Below are 26,116 nucleotides of genomic sequence, written 5' to 3' on the forward strand. Positions count from 1 at the left end.
GCCTCACCCCTGTCTGTGACATCAGCAAAACATTATTAAAGGGATTTTTTGTAAGACATTTTTTAAGTCCAGCACCAATGGGTGGTTATGTTATACAGGTGATTATATTTGTATCCTAACCTTCCAAGTTCATGTTATTTAAGCTTTTCTCTCCTCTGTTGTAGGTAAATTTACTTGCATTGAGGTGCAGTTCCACCTGGAGCGTCAGATGGGTTACTACCTGATCCAGATGTACATCCCCTCTCTGCTCATTGTCATCCTGTCTTGGGTATCCTTCTGGATCAACATGGACGCCGCCCCGGCCAGAGTGGCACTGGGCATCACCACAGTGCTAACCATGACAACACAGAGCTCAGGATCCAGGACCTCACTGCCGAAGGTCTCTGTTCTTTTTTTTTCTTCTTTTTTTTGGGGGGGGTGCCTGTGTGTGTTTGTGTGTGTGAATGCATGTGCTTCTGTGGGTGCCTACAGCCCTAACACATGCAGGTTGGGAGAATTAGAGAGTGTCACCTGCCCTCAGGTGTGACTTCGATGCTGAATGGTTGTCTGTCTGTATTTGTCAGAGCTGTGATCTCCCTCTGGCCAAACATCTTGTACTGTGTCTGCAGGGATACTCTGAAGAGCATGATGAGTCCAGACTTTTTTTGAAGACATTTTTTTTTGGATAAAAAGAATTTCCGAGGATGCTTCACTGAACCTGTTTGGTTTTCACACTCAAAATCTGAGGCTTACTGTATGTCACTACATGTACTACATGTTAGGAAAGCATGGAAGCTCCATCTGTAATTGTAGTGACAAGTTGTGTTTGTCTGATGGTTTTGTTTATAATTGGGGTGACTGTGATTCACCAGTAGAAGTCATTTTTCATTTGTGCAGTTTTGCAGTTTCAATTCAAGTTCCTGCAGTCAATGGAGAGTCCAAACAAAGTTACCTTGTTTAAAACACTAAACCCCAAGCTGCTCCTAAAGGTATCCTTTTGGCGTGATTAGTACTGATTCTCAAATTACATAGATTCCTCTGCTATCTATTTTTGAATGGTTCCTTACTCAAGGGAATCGCACAGTGCTCAAGAAGTGAACTGGCACTTCTCCAGCTACCAGACCAATTTCCAGAATTGTTCTGTGCTTGGATTTGAACCCAATGCCGTGCAGACTTATCTATTGCCGCCCCCCATTAGGACTTTAATGTCAGATTGTCAGATTATCGATGATGTGATCTACATTATTATTAACTTGATGGGCAGAGTAATTATTTTTCAAAAAGTTTGAAGGAGATGTTTAAGTCCTCAGTCATTGTAATTTTATATTAGCTTGTTATGTAGCATAAATTGTTAACATAAGGTTTGACTTATATTAAGGAAGTGATAATCCATTGCCAATCAGTCAATAATCAATCTATTATTTAACCAACCTTTGGTCAGTGAATTAAGATTAGTGAACGTGCACATAATACGGACACATAGGAGCAGAACCAATGTGTTCCTCTGCTGCAAAGGGTGTTGTATAAACGTAGTTATATATTTAGTAGGACATACTCCATGGGCACATATGGTATAGGTAGAAGAGGTGTACAAAGATTGTGTGCGCGTGCATGTGTGGCAATGTTAATTTACTCCCTCTCTGGAGACCTGAGATGCCTCTCTTTTTTTTCCTGTGTTGTCATTGGTGGATTTTTTGCATGGGCGGCCAAAGTGTGTGTTGATTACTCACATCATGCATCAACTCAAGCGCAAGTGAAGAGAGAGAGAGAGAGATAGAGAGAGAGACCCTTAGCCTGGTATCTTGTATGCATGAGGAAAAATCTGACATGGAGCACTTATATAACCCTTATTAGTACACCCATCCCTCTCTCACATGCTGTAACCACACACACACCTCAATGAATTACTGAGACACGTGTGTGTGTGTGTGTGTGTGTGTGTGTGTGTGTGTGTGTGTGTGTGTGTGTGTGTGTGTTTAGATGTTAGGAGGTTTCTCATGTTTCCAATGCACAACAGAACTTTGCACTCCAGTATGTTACACATGTCTGAATGAGTCATAATTTCATGAAGCAAGCAGGAAATATCATTTTGACAATACAGCGTCATGCTCAAACCTTCTGTGTGTGTGTGTGTGTGTGTGTGTGTGTGTCTGTGTCTGTGTGTGTGTGTGTGTGTGTCTGCGTGTGTGTGTGTCTGCGTGTGTAACACCCCCCATCCCAAGAGAAAAAAACAAAGATTGTTGGAAAATCTGTTATCGATCAACTGAAAGTCCTCAGATTGACACATTGTGTGTGTGTTGCCCGTGTCTCTGTGTTTACAGGTGTCTTACGTGAAGGCGATAGATATTTGGATGGCAGTGTGTCTTCTGTTTGTCTTCTCTGCGCTGCTGGAGTACGCTGCTGTCAACTTTGTGTCGAGGCAACACAAAGAGCTGCTGCGATTCAGACGACATCCCAAGAGCAAGAGCAAGGTACCGAAATATTCAACAACAAACACACAATCTACAATGAATCATCACAATACATCATACAGTCTGATCAGGAAAGAAAAAAAAACAAAAAGCTTTGAACTTCCTTCAATTTGCTTCTCATGTTATATACATGACTTAAACCTCTTTCAGTCCAACATTAAAATAAAACAGATTCAAAATTCACGGACGGAAGAGAGGCTTCACATACTGTAGCCTGTATAATGCTGTTCTTAGATGTCACACTAGCACTGCCAGTGATTCCTGCCAGAAAGCGATCAAACTATCTGTCGTCACATAGGCGAGGTGTATTCTGAGGCATCAGGATTGACAGTCCAGGGTTGACGGTCCTAACATTGTTTAGAGAATTGGAGGTCATGCTAGCTGTCTTGATCATTTAACCCAGACTTGACTTGACAGCTAGCTTATTGTAACAGTTACAGAGATTAGACCAACAAGGATCACTTTGTAAAATCAAGTAGAGAAGCAGAAACATGAACACACTTAACATATTTACGCACTATGTTTCTGGGCTTGTTTTCTCTCTCCACATCTTGCTCTCTGCTGTCTGACTGACAGTCAAGTGATACAAGTCTCTTTCAAGTTACAAAGCTTTTAAGAAAATGGAGTGACAGAAAAAAAGGAAACACTGCTTTGATTAAGTTCTTACATGACCTCATTTAGGCTGTTCTCTATAACTACAGAGAGACCAGTCAAAGTGTCTTCATAAGCATTAAGATCAAAAAGGGTAAAAACTTTGGAATGTAAATGAAGATTTGGAAAGCCATGAGTACCCTGATGTAAACAGGAACCTTTGTGGGACTGAGACCATGAAAACCCTGTTTAGACATAGTCACACTATTATAAAAAAGTGAAAGTCTACAACTATTTTTTAATGTTTTTTTTCTCAACAGCAAAAACGTACTTTAAAGAAACAGAGTGACAAATACTCACTTAGACTGATGCACTTCTTTTGGTGTTCTGAAGCTTATTTGAGGTAGCCACCTGGTGGACACATGATGTTGCTGCAGGGTTGTAATCAAATGAACATCTTTTTTTTTTTTTTTTTAAAGTGGTGAAAGGGGGAATAGAAATGAGTATAATGTTAAAAAACAACACCCTTCCTAATGTTTAATGGTAGATATGAAGCTTCATTTGACTGTGCATGTTTGAACTCCTGAACTCCACATGTCACTGAATGAGTGCATGACGCAGCATGGCTGTACCTTCATCACAGTGCTTTTATAACTCTTTACTTCACTGATGTGTTATTTCTCTAACACCATCCGAACAGAGAATGAGCCTGTTGGCAATGCATGATCAGGATCTCTGTGGGTTGGGGAAGCATTCAGTCAACTCACTTAAATCATTTTTACTTTCTTATCTGTAAGCTGTTAACAGAATGTCAATAGTAATAGAGCTAATGATGAAACAAGACATACATACTTTTCCTTTGATACAAATCTCAAAGTGCTAGAGAACTTTTTCTTTTTCTTAAATGAAGAATGTGCAACATTTGACGTATAAATAAATCAAGTATATCCTCTGTTAATGTCTCTCGGAGTTATGACTGTCTCCAGTAACTGAGAAGCACAAGTCTCGCCAGCTGTATAGTTGCCATGTTTACATCATGTTTCCATGGACCGGATGGCTTCCACTTTAAAGCTGTTTTAGTCAAGGACGAGACTATTGAACCAGAGTGTGCTCACATTAGCCTGCTAACACAACAATGCAGGCCACAGGCAATCACCTTGAGTAAAGGACAACCACTTCCACCTAATGGTGCTTAATTATGGTTGGTAATTGATAACTCATTCTTGCAAATGCAAGTAGAGAGGGGTTGGAGGTGTGCTGCTGAAGGAGAGCGGAGTCTTTAGAATAGCTGAGGTGTGGCCAAACAGCAGTTTGTTTTGGTTTGATGCTGGTACAATAGGGCCGACTGGATCTGCTAAAGCAAAATGTTGTACATTCTTCCTTTAATGTGACTGGATGCAGAAAATGTAGTTGCAAACTAGTCAAAGTTTGCAAGAACAGAAGGTAGAGCTGCAGTTTTATTTATTAAGCTTGACATTAGCTTGATTGCATTTAGATCTCCAAGTTCAATTGGATTGTATTGGACGTGAGCATATTGGTTCAACATGAAATATAAAACAGATGCAAACATGAGAAGTGAAGCTTTTTAGTGCTTATACTGGGGAGTTTTAAATACAGTCCATAAACAAGTGCACTATCAGGGAGTTGCATGTAGATAAAAACAAAACAGAAGAGATAGATTTGAAGAAGTGAAACACCAGAAAGTCTATAAGCCACACAGCTAACTGCAAAAGGAAAGAAGGAAGGACAGATGAGAAAAACAAGTAGAAAACTCAACTATATCTTTCCACAGTGTTCATGGCCTTTTGAGGCATGTTTTTTTAGCTGCAAACCCGTATGGGTGAGGTAGACATACAGAGCAAATGAGAAAGAAAAAGAAACTTTCATATCTAAGAAGTAAAGAAGCACACAGTGATCTACAGGTTGATGTCTGCACCCCCTGCCCCAAACATTTAGGAGCAGGTTAGTTAACACAATGATGTACCACAGTTGGAAGCCAATCACCACTGAAGACTAAGGCTGACCCCGGAATTAACTAAATTACCCAAAATGCTGCTTTCAGGACAGACCTCGGGCTTAGCAACACAGCAGAACAGAAAAGGCAATATTTCATATTGAAGCAATACCTGACATGTATGAAGCACTGACCTTTGTTCTTTCAACTTGCACAAGTTCATGTGGTTTGTTAGTTGCTCAGTATGACTCAGATGCACTCAGAACTGAGAGCTAACACATGAGTGGACTGAATGACTTGGTGCCCCAACACTGTTTTCGGATGCTGTTTGTTTTTTCTTCTTTTGGTTTCTGTGTGTTGATCACTGGTGTGCATGCTGTCAACCGGTAGAACAGTGGAGGTGCAGTTGATCCGGAGGAGCTAGCTGATTCCCTCCGCCGTGTTAACATTGACATCGGCCTCAAACCATCAGACCCTCTGTATGGATCTATGAGCAACATCTACGACAATCACAGGGTAACCCACATAGTGTTCATATGTGTGCATGTGTTTATTTATTTCTGCATGTTTCACCTGCATGATAAACCTCAAAGTTGTACTCCATCAATTTCTAATATTCATGTAGCAGGTTTCAACATGAGCCCAACTGAGCGTGCCTCCTTTGGATAGGGGCAGAGTTAGTCTCTTAATATTACACAAGTAAGCTGTTTGACACACACTAACCAACTAATCAAAGTAACACAATAAAAAACTAACATACCAAAGCCTTGAGGCAGCAGTCGATCAGCAACTCCTGTGTTCTGTGTGTATAAAATGACAGTTTTCATTGTTGTCAGACAGCTCAGAGTCATTTAACAGCTGCCTCTGGGTTTATTTTTTAAAGGAGGTCTGACCTAAAGACATTCTCAAACACTAAAAATATCCTCTTTAACCTATTAGTGACAAAAAAAACTAGTGGGAGGCGTTTTGGAGGAATGTCAAATGTTCTTTTCATTTCTTTCAACCTCAAAAGCATGGGAGTTGGGGGTCAGGTGTGACACTGGCAATAGTCATTTCTGATGACTTAAAAACGAAGACTACATTTTAGGACAAATGTGATTTGATTTGAAGTTCTAACGTAATAAAATTGTTAATCAATCCAATCCAAAGCCAATATAGTTTGTAGATAAAGCATTAGGTCAATCAAATCCTCATTTAGTGTCTCAAGGTTCCATCGGTAACACATGCTGTCTGTTGGGAAAATAATAATGATAAAAATGACTTCCAGTGTTTGAACTTTGACCTCCTCTTCCTCCTTTTCTCCCCACCAGGAAGGGGAAGTACAAGAGAGCAGACCGACCTCCACAGCCGCAGTGACCTCCACTCCCAGCAACAGCAAGGAGTCTAAGGCAAGCACCAACAGTACCGTGGCTGTGGTGAATACCCCTGGTGCCACGGCGAACACTACCCAGAATCCTCCTGGAGTGACAACAGGTGGAGGGGGTAAAAGCACAGAAGAGATGAGGAAGTTGTTCATTGACAGAGCCAAAAAGATTGACACTGTATCGAGGGCCGGTTTCCCTCTCGCCTTTCTATTCTTCAATATATTCTATTGGGTTCTTTATAAGATCCTTCGACATGAAGATGTACATAAGCGATAGAGAAAAAAAACACTTTATTCATTTACAATATGTGCACACACACACACACACACACACACACACACACACACACACACACACACACACACACACACACTCTTGTTCTGCTTCATTTGAGGACACTTCTTTTATCCTGAACATTCATGTGGACCTCCCCAACCTGGTGTTTCTTAAAGGCATAGAAGAAAAATCAATGCTTAATAACCTATGTACAGGAAAACACACAAAAAGACTTTAAATGAAAAGCTCTACCATAGAAAGATTATGCTTCCTTTCACATATTTTGTATCTATAAAATAATTAGCAGGTGGCTCTTTAAAATATTGCTATCTAAATTTAAAAAACCTTAGTTGACAAAAGATCAACAGAGTGGATGGCAAATTAATGGATGAAACAGAAAACAATTTTAAAGCCTGTTTTACACATGCACTGCATTCCTAAACATTTGAGAGACAGAAGCATCTTTGTGTTTTTTTACAAATGTGTCCTGATGTTACTTTGGCAAACTTAACACCCATTAACTTCAAATAAATTCCAAGAAAATCTGCAGACGTAAGTTCCTTATTTACAGTTCAACTGAGATTCAACGGAAACAGATGACTGAGCACTCCTCTGGGATTTAGTGACCATATCTGGAGGGATGAATTTGGTCTGTATATGTGCTTCTCAAGATGCTAATTGGACAGTAAACAATGCTGCATGCAAAAGGAATTCTTGGCGAAAAGTATATACATATATAACAGTGCTGAGAGGATTATATATATATATATATATATAGTTTTCTATTACTCTTTTCTGCAATCAGACTTATTTTACATAACCAGTTGAGTCGCCCCTTGGCCACACAATATGAAGGTTTAGGATACTTTCACTTTTCCGAGCAGAAGGTTATGTCGCTTCCTTTGTAAAGATACTGTGATGGATGTCAGTAAGCATAGGCTGAAATTTGTTTGGCAATTTTTACCATGCTCAGGTTTCAAATTGTAAAGATAATACACAGAAAAGAGCATTGTTTCAAATTTGTCTGAAATCCCTTCAAGAGCACCAGCAAGTAAAGTAGTTGTGTTGAAGACACCCTGAAACCCATCATCGTTTGCATAGATCTTTAAATTAGATATTTTTCCTTGTAGATTAAATGTAGTCCTTGCACTGTGCTGTCCTTCTCCTTCACTCTAATCTGGGACTTCTCTAGACTTCAAACACTGTGACAGAGACAAAATCAATCCTTGGAAACTAAGAGGATCAGACAAGTTTTCTATTTACACAAAGTGAAAAACTAAAAAGCCCAAGAAAAAAAGAAGACAAGCAGTATGGAGGATTAAAGACTGCAATCAAGTCTCCGACCAGTTGTGAAGAGCGGCAGACGATGTGCTGTTGCAGATGGGAGACAGAAAAGACTCTTCAAAGAAATGTGGATTATTTGGAACCACAGGAGAACACTTTCATGAACAACACAGTTTACCCACTTGTGTCTTACAGCTCTGCTGAAAATGTTGTGTGTTTTTGTTTCGAACACTTTCAGCCCCACCTGGAACTTCCAATGAGACACACACACACACACACACACACACACACACAGAGCGTTTGGCATCAAACCACACGTTGTAATGACTGGTTTTTGAGCTGTCGTTGAGTAAGCAGACTATAAAATCCCCATAGTGATTCTCTGTGACTAATGCAACAAACATTTGGGTATTTTTCTGTCCAGCCGGTCATTTAATCACACAGGTTTCGTCTGATTCAGGCTGAACAAGTTTTGTATAAAAACAGTTTCGAGCCAAATAGAAAGGTACAATCAACTTAAAACCAAAGTCTTCACTTGTTGCTGTTTTTTAAAAATGGCATCTTCAGCAGTTTTACATGCTGTGATGAAAATGACGAGTGTCCAAACCATGGTGGATTACTTTCTGTTTACTAATTTAGCAAACATCTGCAATAACCTATGTAGCCATTACTACCACTTACACACTGTTTTTGGCTTACAGGTTCAGATTGGTATTCAAATTTCAGCCACATTATTAAACAGACCCCTGCTGAGATATGCTTTTACACTTACTAGACCAATCATTTTAATCTCACGGTGATTCTCCAGCGGCATTGATGGGTTCATATATATATATATATATATATATATATATATATATATATATATATGTATATACACACACACACACACATATATATATATATATATATATATATATATACATATATACATACATATATAATTAATTAATTAATTTTTTTATTTTATTTTTTTGGTGGGGGGACTGTGGTGTTTCAATTGGTTGTTTTGGATTCCTTCAGTCAACCCACGAGTGATGTCACTGAGACTCTGCTCATGTTTTATACGTTCAGACCAACAGATGGGACAACGCACTTCTTATGTTTTGCAAGTTAGTATTTCTGTTTCTTTAAATACAGCCATGCAAAGGTCTGTTCGGGGTTCAGATGAAAGAATGTAACTCTTTAACAAAAAGGTCTATGTGTGTAGGGATACTTTCTGTAATGTTGTCAGATACTGGATAACAATCTGAGCCTGTCTGTGTCAAAAACAAGAATGATTAATGCATAAACTCTGATACAAGTCTTTGCAAAAAAAAAAAAAAAAAAAAAAGCAAGCATAACTTTTTTCAGACTACAGTGTTTTTACAGCTGGCAACAGGAACAATCATCAGGAATAATTCCAAAACTCTGTTTCCATGAGTCATTTCGACATTAGTCTCTATTAACAGATTCTGTATATTAATACAGGATCTATCTGCAACTCTTCTGGTGTCTGTTGGTAGTATTCTGGGTTTTTTTTGTCTTTGCTCTACCATTAGACTTTAGTTATGTGCAGGAAGTATTTCGCTTGAATAAACATCCATAAAAAAGACCTTTATGTACAAGTGAAGCTGACGATCCACTCTCTTAGTTCTCCTTTCTCAAAGTGTCTAACTGTAAGTAATAACACATGGACAAGGCAATCTTTCTGAAGGTCTTTCTGGCTAATAAATGACCACACCCATCCTAAGCCTTGAAATATGTCCTGCACTTCAAGGTTGTTCAGAGCCAAAAGTAGATAGGCCAGTATCAGAATACAATATTTTCCCTTGATTTACTTTATTTTGCAAAGAAATAAAGATGGATAATGCTGCATGTTGCCAGAGAATAAGTAGAGAGATCCTTAGTGGAGTAAAAGTGTGAGATCGGACATGTAGTGTGTGTTGGCTGGAATGTGAGTCATGTCCTCGAAACCCCAATCAGTCTGCAATAATCAGTAACCTGGAACAAACTGGGCATACTTTATTTTGTGCTTAAACAATCGATTCCGATCTGCTGCCAAATGTTTATGAGTTAATGACATGTTGACCCTAGAGAGTACAATTTCAGGGGAAATTGCATTGTGTTTTCCAAGGAAACCCCTTGGCTCTAGCTTTAATTCCTGTTTTCCATGAACAACACTGCCACATTCACACTGTTTCTGTTGAAAACTGAAGGAGCCTGCAAAGCTGGGTAACAGAAAAAATGCACAGAGAATCGAAAACTCTCTTCTTTTGCACTGTCGACACTGATCCAAGGGAACTCACCGTAAACAGCATCAGAGCAGGCTGGTAAACTTGTATGTGCAATTAGTTATCAGCGAGTTTTCTTTGGACTGAAATAAACTGTGATGCATTTCTAAATGACTTGTTGTTGAAGTTTAAAGATGTTTTGTTGCCGTATTACAATCTTTTCCATAGGCACTGGGGTCATTGGTTGCCTAATTGATTTGCACTACAATTCTCCCCACAGGAGTTTTTTGTAAAATGGGAAGAAGAACTTAACCAGTATGTTGTTCTTTTAAGACTGTAAAAAATCCCACTTTTTCCCACTTTACATACTAGCTGCTGATTCAGCCTTTTTGCGAATCATATAGACATTCTCTTTTAGATTTTGCCCCAATATGAAGGTTCAGGTACTCCATAAGCTGCTTTCTTCAGTAAAGATATCAGTTAAAAAAATCTGTCTGTCAGCTGTAATAATATATTTTAGGATGCAAACAGTGCTGAGAGGATTATAAACAATGAGATTAGAGTGCACTCTGCTGGACAAATTAGATGATGACACTTCACTTTAATCGATGTTTTCTGCAATAAACATTCTTTACACATGAGGTTTCAACAATTCCTCTGAGCCTTGGATTTGAACTGTTTGTGCTTTGTATGTATACTTTCTTTGTGATACAAATATAGTGACAATGTGTGGATTTGTAGCAAATGTTTTATGGAAGTTTTGGTTCTCTTAATTATGTAGACGTAAAAGAATATTAGTCATAAGAACCTCAGAAGAAGTCATATTGTAGCTGGACCAAAATTCTGTCTATCAACCATTTTCTCATTTTTATTTTTTTTAAACTCATTTTTTCAATAAATTGTCACTTGACACACACTTACGTTTTCTGTCAGAGTTAACGGTCACATAATGTGTCATATATTTGTATGTTGAAGGAAGATTATGGTTTACGTGTAAAAATAGGACAAAACCCTCAAGCGTGTTGAGTTGAGAGCACACTACCTTTTTGTAACATAAAATGTGCATATTTTACATTGTTTAAATTAGATTATATTGGATTACAATAAACTTGGTTGCCACTTCTTAAACTTTAGCGTCAGACTTTTTTTTTATTAATCGTTGTCATCAATCGACAGTATGCTTTATTTTTAGATATTTATCAGTCATGATAAATGAACTAAAGGGGACATCTCCATATTCTTGTTCGAGAATAGAGGAAGGATGTCAGATAAGAAGGCAAGGGAAGGAAGGAAGGGAGGAGGAGAGACAAGTATGTTGTGAATAAATAGTTATTTATAAACATAAACATCTCGACATTTTTTCAGAAACTGTCACTGGGCAGATTTTACTGGAAGTCACTGTGGGTTAAGTTTACTTAAAGGAGCAAACAGGTACTATTGCAGGCTTGGTTTAGTGGTTAGCAGCTATTGGTTTCCATTCATTTCAACACAGTGTGAACATGCAGAGACCTGACCGTGGGTGAAACTGAACAGGGCTGCATGTTGTGTAACAGCAATTACAAAAAGGACACATGAGCTACATGAACGAGGTACAGAAGAGAATGTGAGACTCACAGCTTTATAAACAGTCATCCCAGCCTTTTTTAAAAGATTTAGATATTTATTCAAAGTGAACAAGTGAAGAGCAACGATTGGATGGATGAAGAGGAGCCAAAGAGTGTAGAAAAAGGGGGGAGGAGGATCAGAAAGGGGAGGTATTAGGGCAGGTACAACAGGCTGGATTAAACCTGTAATTATTATCCTTCAGAGTTTATTTAGTCAGTGTGGCTCTCTCTCTCTCTCTCTCTCTCTCTCTCTCTCTCTCTCTCTCTCTCTCTCTCTCGCTCTCTCTCTCACTCTCTCTCGCTCTGTCTTTGTTTGTAGACTGATAAGCTTCTGAGAAAGGGGGGGGGGAGTAGGGAGGGAAAAGACAGCTCAGCTAAAAGAGTGAAAACACACAGGAGTGAGAAAGCCTGTGATTGAGTTTCAGAGAGCAGTTAGGTGCATGAATACACAGAGCAAAGAGAAAACAGAGTGACACACAGCGTAAAGAGCAAGAGAGGGAACACATAGTGTGGGGACAGAAGGAGGACGTGTGAGGGTGTTTTGCAGCTGGTCTAGGATCATGTCTCTGAGTGGGAAGGTGGCTCTGGTGACAGGGGGGGCGCAGGGTATTGGAAGAGCGGTGGTCCAGTCCCTCCTACAGAGCTCAGCTAAGGTCAGTGCTGCTCAGTCTGCTCTCATTTCACAATAACACGCTCTCCTTGCTTTTACAGCTCCTTTAATACTTTGAAATATAATCTGTAAGTGTTTCAATTCTTCTGCTTTTTGTTCAAGTCACTGATTAACCCTGCATAACTCGTGTACAGCAGACTTGGCTGAACATGTTTTGATCTAAGTGCTGGACTGGAACTGTCTGCTGTGGCTTTATTTATTCAACATTCATAGACTCACTCTGCTTGAGCATTGCTTTAAAATCTCCATGCAAAGATACCTGAGTCTTATTATAAGCATCAACATTAGGGAAAGAATCACCACCAGATTTTATTTCATTAAGGACCTTTTTTTTTAAAGCAGGACAACAATAACATTGCCACTATAACAAGAAAGAGCACTTTTACCTTGCCACTGAGAATGATGGTGTATAGCTGCCCTGATGTGTCAGTGATATTGTGCATTACATTACAATAAGATATACAAAACTTTATATCACACAGATTATCGACTTTTAGCGGGGCCATAATTGACTCCTAGCACATAGCTAAACAAATCCTGCCATCTGCTGGATCCCTGTTGGGTCACATTAGGTCTGTTGTAAAGAATCTGAGAGTTGGTTTATAGCTACTTGCTTTGAGGAAAAACACAACAAAACCAGTGTTGTCCTGTTTTTATAATCATATAAACATTGTCTAATAGGATCTATTTTATCCTTACAATGCACAGAGACCTTTTTACATACCTCCAACTGGCCCTTCACCTGCCTCAACCAAAAATCTGCTCATTCTTTCCAGGCTGAATTCAGCTGCTAAACGTTTAACCACATTATGACTTGTGACACTGGCTGCCAGTGTGTTTCAGAATCAAAGACTATTCTTTCTCTCCCCACTCCATATCTGACGCCCCTGTCACATACTGCAGGAGCCAGTACGCAGCTCTATGTCCTTGGGTAATTTATGTGTTGCTGAGGCCCAGCTGAAAACTCGACATGAGTGTTTGCAGTTTAAGCCTCAAAGCTCTGGAACAAGCCAAACCTGTTTCACAGCTGCCAACTGAAGCAATCTGCACAACATTTCAAAAAGTTTGACTTCCTAGAAGGCATCAGACCCCTAAATGTCTAAAAAACCAGAGAAACAAATATTCAGAGTCTAGTTCTGAAACACCAGAGTCCTTATACATTTTGTACAGTATGATACATTGTAGAAGTACATGTAACATATAATCTATTTCACCAAAGATGTGAAATAAGATAATTTTGTTTCTCATAGTTAAACAGAAGAAAGGAAACATATAAACTGTGATGAAGACAAGATAGGGAGGAAATCTCTGAGAACGTGTTTCACACCATATAAAATAAGACTGATTGTGGTATAGCTGCTCACAGTCACATCCTGATAAACCTAAACCGCATGGTCACCCTGAAAGATAAAACAGAAAGTACTACTGAAGTGTGATTTCCTTCCAACACCTTTCTGCAGATATAGATGACAGACTTTTGGACCCTTCACCTCCAAGATTGATTGATTGATTGACTGACAGTTTTATAGACCGAAAAGGTTTAGGCTGAGGTTAAACATTTATTGCACCTAACCCTCCTCACCCTCCTCACCCTTGACTTCCTCTTGCTCTGTCATCTCTGTTTATGAATCTACATTTTTTTTGGGTTCAGGTGGCTGTTGTCGATTTAAATGCAGCCTGCGGAGAAGAATGCAAGGCACAGCTGGATGCCGAGTTTGGAGAGGGAAACTGCACCTTTATCCCCTGTGACGTGTCCAATGGAGACGCTTTGAGAGGTAAAACTCATCATGAGACTGTCAAAAAAACAGTGTAACAGCCAGTGAGCCAGTGTAACAAACACATAAAGGAATTTCATCAGTCAGTTTGACGTGTGCTTAATGTTAGGACGCCTTGTGCAGCATGTATAAAAAAAGGCTTACTCATGTTACACCTCCTAAAAATGAATTAGGAAGTAACTATTAAAAACGCCCACACATTTTAAACTTTACCTGAAGAGAGTCTGTCATGATTATTTATGTTGATAAGGTCACATTTTTAGATTCCACAAATTCCACAACACAAACATACCATGACATGTGATTTCATAATGATGCCAGTTTTACGAGTATCTACAGAATGACATTCTGGAAACTGGGCTCTAATGACAGCTGGGATCATATCCAACCACCCGAGACCCCGAATGGGATCAGCAGTTTGGTTAATGCATTGATTGATAGATAATAATTGCATGATGTTTTTTTCTCACACATGTTTTAGTCTGTGTTCTTTTAAATTCAGCAAAGATCATTGAAACTAGTCAAAACCATGCATTTAGCAGTTTAATATCAACATGAACACCAAAGGACATCAGGGAGGGCTGCAGGGTTCTTAACAGGAGCTGGTACATCTGTAGAAGTCTGTCCAAAACCAAAGAAATCCTGTAAATCAAATAGGTAAGTTAGACACTAAATGGAGCAGTTTCCAAATCAGCATTTCTTCAATGCTCCTTGGCATAAAAAGAGAATCACTGAGGTTAACCCGCAAATGTTTCATGATACATTTTCAGCTAAACATGCTTACTGGCAGATTGTGCATACATTTCAGTGATATCTTGTTCATAACTACAAAAAAGTGTCAAACTTTTATACTTAAATGTAAAAAAATATATATATGAATGACACTCCTCATGTGTTACTTTTATAGCCCATTTATCCTCCATTATCATGCTGATTGCACTTACCTTCTTCTTCTCTGCATGTTTCAGGGACAGCACCAGATAGTCAGATAGCAACAGAGAGTCAGAGTTTCATCCAGTGTTGTTGTGTTTGTTGATGTGTAGGCCTATGTGTTGGGGTGAGAAAGACAAAAAGATGAACAGATTTAAGTGTGTATAAGTGAGTTAGTGTATCTAATGGTGAGTGAGAGAGGAACAAGGTCTCATTGTCTGACACTGGAGAGAAGATCCCTGCAGGCTAAAGGCTTAGGAATGCTGTTTGCTGTTTTTGCAAACTGAGTGATAGTGCTGCTGTTTATGTAGACGCAAAGTGTTAGTCTGCATGTTGCCATTGAAAATGTGTGTGTGTGTGTGTGTGTGTGTGTGCGCATGTGTGTGCGCATGTGTGTGTGTGTGTGTGTGTGTGCTGTAAGAGATAAACTGTCTATATGTTGTCTGTGTGTAATTGTGTGTTTGTGTATGTATTCATTTTTGCATTTTACGTAGCTGTGTCTGTTAAGTGTGTATTTGTAATTGCCGGGTGTCTAGGTGAGGATTGCAGCAGTAGACGACACGTGGGTTTTACCTTCTTGGTTTTTCCCTTTCACTGTTTGTCTCTGACTGCTCACACCCTTCAGTCACACCGTCCGCACTGAATTCAAACTGTCAGCATGCCTCAAGTCAGTTGGAAATAAAATACAGACCTAAACTTATCAGGAAACTGATCCTCCTCATTGTTGGAGGGGTGCAGACATCTTTTCTCCAAACAGACTAGCATTGTAATGAACAAAAATACCTGAAATACCATCTTTGCTTGTCCCTTTCACACATGCACTACACTTCCAAACTGTTCCAAACAATACCCAGTAAGGATCATGTTTTAGGACAAATGTCTCAATCCTTTGCTGTGGACATAAGCTGTCCTGAAGTTAAACAGAGTGTAGCTGCTTTGTACATTTTCTCTGATGTCTGTTTACTGCTTTTCACTTCCACTATACTTTTGCTATTGGTGTCATTTTCTTTTTTTAATCAACCATAAAAACCTCATTAAGATTAAGAATGTTATTTTGTGTTCCAAAGTCAAGAAAGGCAGCAGCACATTTCAGCAAAGTTACAGAAATAAAACACAGCAATTACACACACATGTCAACATATCCTGAAGTCACAGAGCAGAAAGTCATCAGTAAAAGCATCTATACTTGACACATCTTCCTCCAATGCCTTTAACCTACTTTGAAAATGATTTAAAGAGACGAGCTGCCCCGGACACAAATCCTCCTGCAGCAGAGCCAGAGCTGCAGGAGCAACATAGTATGTAACAACATGACTATGCTTCGTAATGACTTTAATGGACATTATTATGAATACTGACAGCTCCTGCCAGCCTTCTGTGGTCGTTCCAGGTGCCTATTTTCAGTAGTTCAGAGTAAGTGTGATTAGACAAACTCCCACCTTTTTGGTTCAAATGTGTAGGTTCTAGTAAAGGAAGGAATTCAACTCTGAAAACAGGTCAAGAGTACAGATTGGAGCTTAAAAAACAAAATGGTGATTTTATCAAAATTATACACTCATCATACACTTCTGTATCATCAATATGAAAAACAAAAAACGATATTTGGGCTGTTTAAGAAATGGGCTTCTCTTTCAGTGAACACTGGAGAAAACTCTATTTCCATTCCAGCTCAGGAATTCACAATTTCTCTAGACAGTGACATTTTCCATTCTGCTAATGGTCTTTTGTCTTTCTCATAAGTACCAACAGAGATGTTGCTATTGTTTAAATAGTCATATAGACATGTAATGGTGGCTCTGTGTTTGTGTTGAACAGATGCATTCCACGCAACAGTGGAAAACTTTGGACGCCTGGATATCGTCATCAACAACGCCGGCATCAACAATGAGAAGAACTGGGAGAAGACCATCCAAGTCAACCTGGTGAGATTTTTTAAAAATATGTCAGGTTTATCCATAGACCTATAAATAATAAATCACACAAGTCATTTCTTAACAGTACATCGTAAAAATCTATCTATCTTTAGTTGATGAATTGTGCATTTGTTCTGTGGTTTTTGCACATACACCAGAAATTACTTTGTGTACAGTATGTTTGTATTTTAGGATCCGATCTTTAGGGGTGTTCAACTCTTAAACAGTTTGTGACTTTTTTTTCTTTTTCATTTGAGTTGTCAGGGACCATGTACAAATATAACATTAATCTCAAAAAGAAAAGATGCTTCGTACCAGATCAAAGCAGTTTGCTGCAGTTCCCGGGCAGGTCAACACAAAATACATACACAACAAACCTTTTGCTGAAACGTTAATTTCACCGCAAAATTAAAAAAATGTTTTATTGAGGTTTCATTAATCTCATATTTAGTAAGATAAGTTTTAAACCACAAAATAAAAAAAAATGTGAAAAAATGTGTAGAGGGATATGTTTGACTATTATAAGCTTTATTAAAAAATGATAGTGAAAATAAAATCAAGACATCAACGGTTTTGATATGAATACATTTCATAAATTAATCTTACTTCAAATAAATTGGAAAATGACTGCCAATGTCCTTTGTGTTTTACAGATAAAGTCATAAGAGCGAGTTTGTTGTCTTTGTCTCTAAGAACATTTGAGTCAGAGGAAAAGTTTTCACTTTTGTGCTCGGTTGAAAGTTGCATTTTTAAGGCAGGATAAAAAAAAAGGGAATACATTTAAATGATTAATTGTGGTTGATGATCTGTTGTTGTAGAAATGAATAAGTAGTGGAGCTATAATCAAGTCATGTGGTATGCTTTATTTCTGAAACAAAATTGAACTAAACATTAAAGAACTGATGAATCCTTGGAGGTAGAGGTAGCATCTTGATGAAAATGAGATACAATCGTGCAATATCTTAGCAGTCATGTAGTCATAACAGGTTTTCATAGAAGTCTGTTGGAATGTAATCAGCACTGGATCACAGGTAACACACGAAGCATGCAGTGCGGGTTTTAGCTCAGGAAAGTCAACAAAGAGAAATTGCTGTGCATATACGACTAAAAACTAGTCCTTATGAATAATACAAAGACAACCTTGCCACCTAAATAAATCAGAAAGTATTCTATTTACAGTTGTATGACCAGTTAAATTAGGGTTTTCATCATTTGTCTTTGATTATGACCTTTTGAACCGTTTATGCTGCAATGTTTTTTTTGTTCATAACCTTTTATGTTGCAGCTGTCAAATCAGAGTTATTATCCCCAAAGGACCCTTTGCTCATCCTACTCAGAGAGCAACCCCCTTCCTCTTCAAGCTGTTCAGACTCCTTCATTACATGAAGAGACCTCCCCCTGAGCACTTCATGACACCAGCAAGCCTCAGGGCCTTACTACTGCATTCCTGCAGAGTAGAAACCTAGCAGTGCAGCTCAGCCTCCTGCAGTGCAAAAACATGTCCTGTCTCATAATGTGTGCTGATAACCCCATGACTCTGATGGCAACAAAGCAGAGTTCACTTAAGTTGACACAGTTTTTCAGGTGCTTAAAAGCAGAATAGTTTTCAGTACTTTCCACTATGGGTAAGCGCTGAATGCACCATGTACAAGTTATGATTGTGTCTGTCTCTGTTTGTTTGTTTGTTTGTTTGTTGGTTAGTTTTTGAAATCTTTTCTAAAGGAAATTCCACCTCATCAAAAGATGTTATCAGCTGCATTCCCTCAGGGCTCTTAGGTTTCCACTGTGTTTCTCTTTGTAATACCATGCATTGTGTAGCTGTTTTCATTCTGATACTCAGATACAGTCTGATACAAACAGATCACATTCAAGCACCTTCTTTCAACACTATGTATGGTGAAGGCTTTCTTTTTTCTACAACCCTTCCATTTTCTGCTCGTAGTGTCTGACCTTTTGTAGCGTAAGATGCTTTTTTGAAACCAAAAACCCTATTGACGTCACGCTCTTTGAAATAGTGTGTTGTAGAAAATATTCTGTTGGATCCAAAGTCATTATTAACAATCCAATAGCCACAGCATAACGAAATCAACAAAGAAAGTTATATCCCTGTAATCTGTATTGTGAAAGGAGTTTGGTGGCATTTGGATGTCACAGTTCTATATAAAGAAGGATCTTTCACTTTTACAAAAGCTAGATCTAATAGCAATCCTTATTTTAAATTAGGCACTCAATTTACCTATATGTGTCAACCATTGGGAGAACTGTATATTAAGATGGACAGTTTCTCAAAAGTAAAGCCAAAACATTTGGATCTCCCCCTGTTGACTGACTGCAGTTTAGGTCATCGAACTGCCATAACCGTGAGTCATAACCGTCTGCCTCAAACTGACACAAGAATCTGTTTTGTAGCAACCTGAGGAATTTCATGCTTGGTAAGTTAAATGTGTGATTTGGTTCACGTACGGGGCAGGATATCAATTCAGCATTTCCTTCAACAGATTACTACTGCACAGAGTCTGGCTTAAATTGTCAGCAGCCATCTTGAATTTATTTTAGGAGGAGATACAGACAAGTTGACCAGTTTAGGAATATATATAGTCAATGCAAAGAACAAAAACTTTCAGTGGAAAAATGTCCTCTGCCGTTTCCTGACTGTCACCAATTGGTACATTTCTTCTCCCACTCTTTCTTCCCCACATCTTGTCTCTCTATTTTCTTACAAAGGAAAAAAAACAAAACAAAAACAATCATTCTGTCATTTAGAACCTAAAATATTAGAAGTAGGGCCAAGGTTTGAAATACCATCATTTCCTGTTAACAAAAACTCTGGCACTCTTCGCTCTTTCCTGATGAATTCTGGCAGCATACTATCTTTGGCAGCATACTTGACCTTGAATAACATGTGAGTTGATTGCATGAATATCTTCTTCTTGCACTTGTAAGTCTCTCCATTTGTGTCAGGTCTTCAAACCTTTTTTTTTCATGTTCAGGGGTATAAAATTAAGTTAAAGTATTTCTTCTATGTTGGATTTTTCTGATATTTAGTTGCATTATCGAACAAGGTTTGTTCTTAGTGTGAGCTGGCTGTGCAGATGTTCTTCATCTATCAGTGGTTTCACACATTCTACATTCAGATGCACTTCCTGTTTACGTGCTGCTCAGTTATTTGTAGTTCTGTGACCAGTTTGTCTCTTTGTCTTTGCAGACTTCTGTTATCAAAGGGACCTACTTGGGCCTGGAACACATGAGTAAAGAGTACGGCAAGGATGGAGGCACAATAATTAATGTTTCTTCTATGGCAGGTAAAACTTCTCAACACAACAATTGTTATAATTATTAACATAAAATTGAAAGCATGCATTGTATGTACCTTTTTGTTGAAAAGGAACATCCTCCTCAAAGCTGGAAAACTTAATTGAGAAAATCAGTTATTTTTGCTCATAAAACAGGAAGAAGAAGGGAGAAACTTGAACATTGCTTTGTATTCATCTCAGAGTAAAAGCCTCAAAACCTTTAGTATAACTATTTGAACTATACGGAGCCACATATGAATTTAGGTCAAAGTGTCCCAGGTGATCAATTTCTCATGCTTATGAAAATAATTCCCCTTTTCCTTTTGTGTATGTTTTTAGAAACACACAATAAAAAAAAACACATTTATATAAAGTTGTCAGATTGAAACTAGAACTGTTATTACTGTCTCAGGATCATCACTGCTCCAAAACACTCTGCAAGACAGTAAAAGGTGCAAATTCATAATGTATGTACATGTAAACACACCAGGGCAGCCACACCAGAAAGCAGCTTCGTTGTTATTGTCTTACTCACTCTCACAGACTAATGACTTGCCAACAACATTAAAAGTTTCAGCGCCTCAGGTAGAGCCATGTTCCAGATTTAACCTCCTTATCAGATGAGAAACTTATTTACAACACTTAAGCAACAGTGTGGTTAGTCGTGAAAAAGAGGCACACATCTCATGGGAACTTTTGCTGCTACATTACCATCGGAAAAAAGCATGTCATATCTTTGAGAAAAAAACAATAATATTCTTGATTAATTTTCAGCTTTTTTCTGCAAAAAACCCCCAACATGTAGCCTTTATTTAAGCAGGAAAACAAACAAACCAATTCAGATTAAAAGTCTCTCTTACATTACGTTAAATGTTATGCTATTATTTTTGGTAAAAGCTTGTAAGTAAGTGTCATTTCCAAGACAGGCAGCAGCAAATTTACAGAGTTTCAGATAAACAACAAGCAGCCATTCATACAAATACAAACAACATTAAAAGTCACAAAACACACATTTAAACAGCAGGAAAGATATTTTGCACGTTCACAGAATTCTCAAACACATGTTCAGTCTGTGTGCTTCTTTTACAGCTGTGTGTTCTTAGTTTTACAGTCCAAAGGACGTTCTGACCTCTTGTCTTCTTCAAATCGTCTTGTAGATCAGTTCAGCTCCAAGTCCTACAAAACATATGGAGACTATTATACAGTCATCAACCTTCTGATAACATCAATGTATGTTTATGTGTGTGTGTGTGTGTGTGTGTGTGTGTGTGTGTGTGTGTGTGTGTGTGTGTGTGTGTGTGTGTGTGTGTGTGCGGGTGTATGCTTGTGTACACCTACGCACACACACACACACACACACACACAGTGTGTGTGTGTGTGTGTATGCAATGTGTTTTTACTTCCCATTCCAATAACAAAAAAGGGCTTGTCCAGACATGGCCAAGCATATTGTTTTTTTCTGTGTGTGTGTGTGTGTGTGTGTGTGTGTGTGTGTGTGTGTGTGTGTGTGTGTGTGTGTGTGTGTGTGTGTGTGTGTGTGTGTGTGTTTGTGTTTCAAATATTCTACAGAAAAACAGTGAGAGAAAAGTACTCCTTTGTCCTATTATTTTAAGTCATGTGAAACTGTGTGTGTAACATTTAGGCTTGATATTGTGCACGGGCCCTTCACAAATTAACTAATTGATTTAATGAACACAAATTGGCTGCTTTTTGTTTAAAGAAGAAGGAAAAGAAGAGGCTCTTAAGGACAAGGCAATGATCCTAGGTTTTTTCTTCTTCTTCATGTTTGTGCTTCATGTGTTCCTATGAAGGCTTGAAGCAGATTTTTTCTTTTTTTTCCTTTTCCATTTAAGAGGAATTCAGTTCCTCCGAAATCCTGAAACTTATCCCTGGGGCTGAATTTCATCATCCACCATGTACTTGCACTTTTCGCCCAGCTGTGAATTTAGCCATATACTTAGAAATAATGATAACTAAAAACAGCTGATTGGACTCATAAAGAAAACAAAAATCAGTGAGAAGCTGCATCAAAGGAAGAAAGGAATGGAGAATAATGTGAGGCCAAGTGAACACAGTGCTTGAAGTTATTTTTAAAGCATGTCTCTGTAGACGTTTTACGGAAATGTGAAATGCACCTCATTTTAAACTTATGAGAGGAAAAAAGAAAATGATTAGAAAAGAGAAATATACTCCTTAAATTCTCGAGGAGTATATTTCTCTTTCTCATATGTGGACATGGACGTTTTATCAACACTTGAATATTATTCCACCAGTGAGTTTTGTATGCAGTTTCCCCCAGTGGCCATTAATGGTATTGCAGCAAAAAGCATTCAGCTTGTTGACAGGGCATCTATTCTCGTCTCCTTTCTCCTGTTTATTTCTCTCCATTTTCACCGGAAATTCAAACTAACTAAGAAACTACACTTCAAACCTGTCTCTCATTAGATATGAGTACATACACAGCATGATATGAAAATAGAGATGTTTCAGCTGACTGAATATTTAACCTTTTTTGATTGAGCTGAGTATACAGGAGAAAAATGCAGCAGAACAAATCAAAGCATCCTGTTACAGGCACTCAGAGAGAAATAAAAAAAAAGTTAATAATAATACATTTGTTTTATAGAGCACACAATATAGCACACGCAGAGGAATGTACCACTTCAATTGACTACATTCATGATTAATATTTACTGGAAATCTAAATAAATGTTGGCCAAAATCTCGAGGTAAACTTGTACTTTACTTTATTGTGAAGCTTTTTCTTTCTAAGCCTAAATAAAGTTTTCTCCAATGGTTAAAATGAGCAGTTGTTATTTTACAGAGCAGCCTAGTGTCCTTTGACAGATATATTTCATGTCCCTCTGCAGGCTGCATGTTGAAATCTGTATTTCTGTTGATAACATGTTTTTTCTCCTCTTGTTGTTTATAATTCAGCTTTCCTACATTCTCCTCATCAGCCCGTCTACACTGCAACCAAACATGGAGTCATTGGCTTCACCAGAGCAATGGCGGTAAGACAAATACACAGAGTGACTGAAATAAAAAAGAATAAAGGATATACTGCAGGGGGCTAATCTTTGTCCTCACAGGACGCATCCTCTTACGGCGAATATGGTGTCCGGATCAACGTCCTGTGTCCGGCCTTCGTGGACACCCCTCTGCTACACTCGGTGGAACACGAGGACAACATGGGAAAATTTGTCAAGTTCAAGGATGATTTCAAACGTAGCATGACCAAGTTTGGAGTGTTACAGTAAGTTCACTCATGATTTAATGGATTACATTTCTTCTTTGGCAGCCATATCCTTTTGACTTGACCCTAAACTTGCATTCCTTTCAACGGCCAGCAGCTCCACTGGCTGCAAAAAGAAGTGTTTGGGAAATGAGCTGACTTCTGAGTTGATTTATTTCCTCAGTAATGTATTTCATAAAGAGTGTCCAGTCCTATTCAGTAGATGCAGGATGATGTTCATTTAGCCAATTATGGACCCAATTAAAATCACAGTCATATGGGAACTAATGTGCTAGCAAATAGTTCTTACATACGTTGAATATCAGACTTGCTGAGCTGATTTGTGTCTCTCCAAACACATGCAGTAACGAATGAGGGGCCTTGAAACAGTCAGAGCCACTCAGCTTCTTCCTGGCATTCAGTCTTGATTTCACTCCAGTGGATTGGACTTTATAAATCTATTCTTTTCGATTGGAGTTGTATGCATGCTTAACATTTGAATAAGCAAATCATAAAAAAAGAGTTAGAAGTGTGGTTGTGTATATGTGCCTCATCTTATCCTGAATCCTCTGTGTGTTTATCCGCAGGCCGTCATTGATAGCAGAAGGAATGATGAGGCTGATCAGGGACTCCTCTCTGAACGGAGCAGTGATGAAGATAACCTGCTCAAAGGGAATCCACTTCCACACGTACGAACCCATGTCTGCCTGAGACCCGACACGTTGGACTCCTCACTGCTGCTGAGGAGAAAAACACAAGCCTGTTTTGGTTATTCTTACTGCAGCGGAGCAGAAACTGGAAGAGGATAACCTCTGACTGCTGTAGGAGTTTTTCAAAAGAACTAAATTAGAGCTTCGTCTGGGTTGTACTGGAAGAACTGATCAACAATGCCTCATTATATAAACACCTGTGTGTCTTATTATCTGAAAGTCGTGTTTAAAGAATTATAGATATAAGAGATTTCCACAGCCAACATTTAAACTTTTGACACATGAAAGTTTGTAAATACTTTTGGCTGAGGACTGAAATCAAGGGAAAATTTGAAGGCCAGTTTTATCCACCTCAGACTTGACTGATTCACTATGCATCTTCTTTGATTAAACAGTGTTATTATAGAAAATGTAACAGTGTGTATCCTATCATGGTTATATGCAACAACAAAAGAAAGGTTATTACTTTACATTTAAATTCATTTCTAATCTCAAATTTTAACAAAATTGAGTCTGAAAGGCAAATACCTGAAAAATGTTAACCTTGGTGTATCTGAACTGCAGGGTCTCTCTTTAATGATGTGTCTTCTGATTAACTCTTTAACAAAAGAGATTCCTATTACATCCTCCTGCATCAAGTTTTTTGCAAACAAATTAGACAAAAAAATATATTGATTTAATCTGTAGTTTCTTTGAAAAATGATCTGTTGTTCTTTGTCAGGGACTTTTTGTGTTGAAAGCTCGTACAACCAAGGTCAGGATCCATGGGTCCATCTGTATAAACTGAGAGGTAGTGATGTTGTCAAGACCACACTCACCGAGACCAAGACATACTCTACCCGAGACCAGAGTGCTTTAAGACTGAGTCAAAACCAAAAGCATAAATATCATCATCTGGCGTGCAGGAAGAGTCAATAACTTGATAAAAATCAAACTACAAATGAATTGAAGTTTGTTCCTTTAAAAAGAGATGATTTCCTTTTCCACAGTAGGGTCTTGACCGGTCTTGATTTAAACTCGGACTCTGTCCAGTTTGAGACAGAGACAAAGTAGAGTAAAAATGCTTTGGATTCCAAGACTGAGACCGAGACCACAACCTTCAAAAAGTTTAATTTCAAATTGTACAACACTTCTCGGAAGTAATGTGATCATTTCTCTTTCTCCCCCCAAAGCCAAGTCAAAGCTTACTAGCAATGTTTTAAACAAGTGGCAGTCTCTGAATACTACTCTTGTTAATGCCTGAATAAAGTGCATAAAGTAGTCCACTCTGGAAGAAAGTCGGCAGGAGAAAGGAATGACCTGATTTTGGTAAATTGTCTCAAAAGAAAGGTCTGAGTCAAAGATCTGTAGGTTGGAGGCCTGTTTGCGAACATTTTTGGGCTAGGTAATTACTGCCTGAAAAGACAGTATGTGAAAGATCAGTGGCGCCTGCAGGTTTTAACAGGGGCATGGAGTTGAGTATCATCAGTGTAAGCTTGTGCTCTGCCCCAGAATCAGCATGTAACCAGTGAATAAAAGGGGACTCTGAAAGACCCTTGGGGAAAAAAAAGATGTTATGGAAGACCTTTATTCAATACTGCAAGAGGCAAGAGGCTGTTACGAATCATGTAACAGGTTATCAAATATGTTTGTTTTTCACAAATGTAAATCTGTTTTTCCTTTGGTTATTTCAAACTAAAAATAAACATTCAGCCACTTGCTAGTTTACAGGAACATTAGCCGTAGCAAGACGCTTAATTCACACATGAAACAGCATATAGAAATGCAAGTCTCATTATTTTAACATTTTTTTATTTAATCCATGATGTAATTGACGTTTAACTTAAAATGAAATAAAGCAATACCTCAAAACTA

At 38.4% G+C, this 26,116-nt stretch overlaps 2 protein-coding genes across 3 annotated transcripts in view; both read left to right on the top strand.

Annotated features, from left to right (window-relative positions):
- The window catches only part of glra3 (glycine receptor, alpha 3), a 48,584-nt gene extending 39,860 nt beyond the window's left edge, over positions 1 to 8,724 (top strand). The window contains exons 7-10 of one of the 2 annotated variants that reach the window (XM_079338007.1): positions 165 to 379; positions 2,301 to 2,450; positions 5,386 to 5,511; positions 6,306 to 8,724. In XM_079338007.1, coding sequence (XP_079194133.1) covers positions 165 to 379; positions 2,301 to 2,450; positions 5,386 to 5,511; positions 6,306 to 6,635 — 821 coding nt within the window. In that variant the 3' untranslated portion in view covers positions 6,636 to 8,724. The remainder of the gene's footprint in view (positions 1 to 164; positions 380 to 2,300; positions 2,451 to 5,385; positions 5,512 to 6,305) is intronic. The other variant, XM_079338006.1, reaches the window with a different exon arrangement.
- Positions 8,725 to 12,111: 3,387 nt separating this feature from the next.
- On the top strand, positions 12,112 to 26,116 carry hpgd (15-hydroxyprostaglandin dehydrogenase). The gene is made up of 7 exons (XM_079338011.1): positions 12,112 to 12,389; positions 14,058 to 14,181; positions 16,927 to 17,033; positions 20,230 to 20,326; positions 23,255 to 23,331; positions 23,410 to 23,573; positions 24,140 to 26,116. The coding sequence occupies exons 1-7, from the start codon at positions 12,297 to 12,299 to the stop codon at positions 24,261 to 24,263; spliced, it is 786 nt and encodes a 261-aa protein (XP_079194137.1). The 5' UTR covers positions 12,112 to 12,296; the 3' UTR covers positions 24,264 to 26,116.

Source organism: Symphodus melops (genome assembly GCF_947650265.1).
Source record: "Symphodus melops genome assembly, chromosome: 2".
In the NCBI taxonomy this organism is placed as follows: domain Eukaryota; kingdom Metazoa; phylum Chordata; class Actinopteri; order Labriformes; family Labridae; genus Symphodus; species Symphodus melops.

Excerpts from the sequence above, each read along its gene's own strand:
- hpgd (XM_079338011.1), top strand. The coding sequence starts at position 12,297 with ATGTCTCTGAGTGGGAAGGTGGCTCTGGTGACAGGGGGGGCGCAGGGT. Across the intron at positions 17,034-20,229 it reads AGACCATCCAAGTCAACCTG|ACTTCTGTTATCAAAGGGAC; the intron begins GTGAGATTTTTT and ends TTGTCTTTGCAG. Across the intron at positions 23,574-24,139 it reads ACCAAGTTTGGAGTGTTACA|GCCGTCATTGATAGCAGAAG; the intron begins GTAAGTTCACTC and ends GTTTATCCGCAG.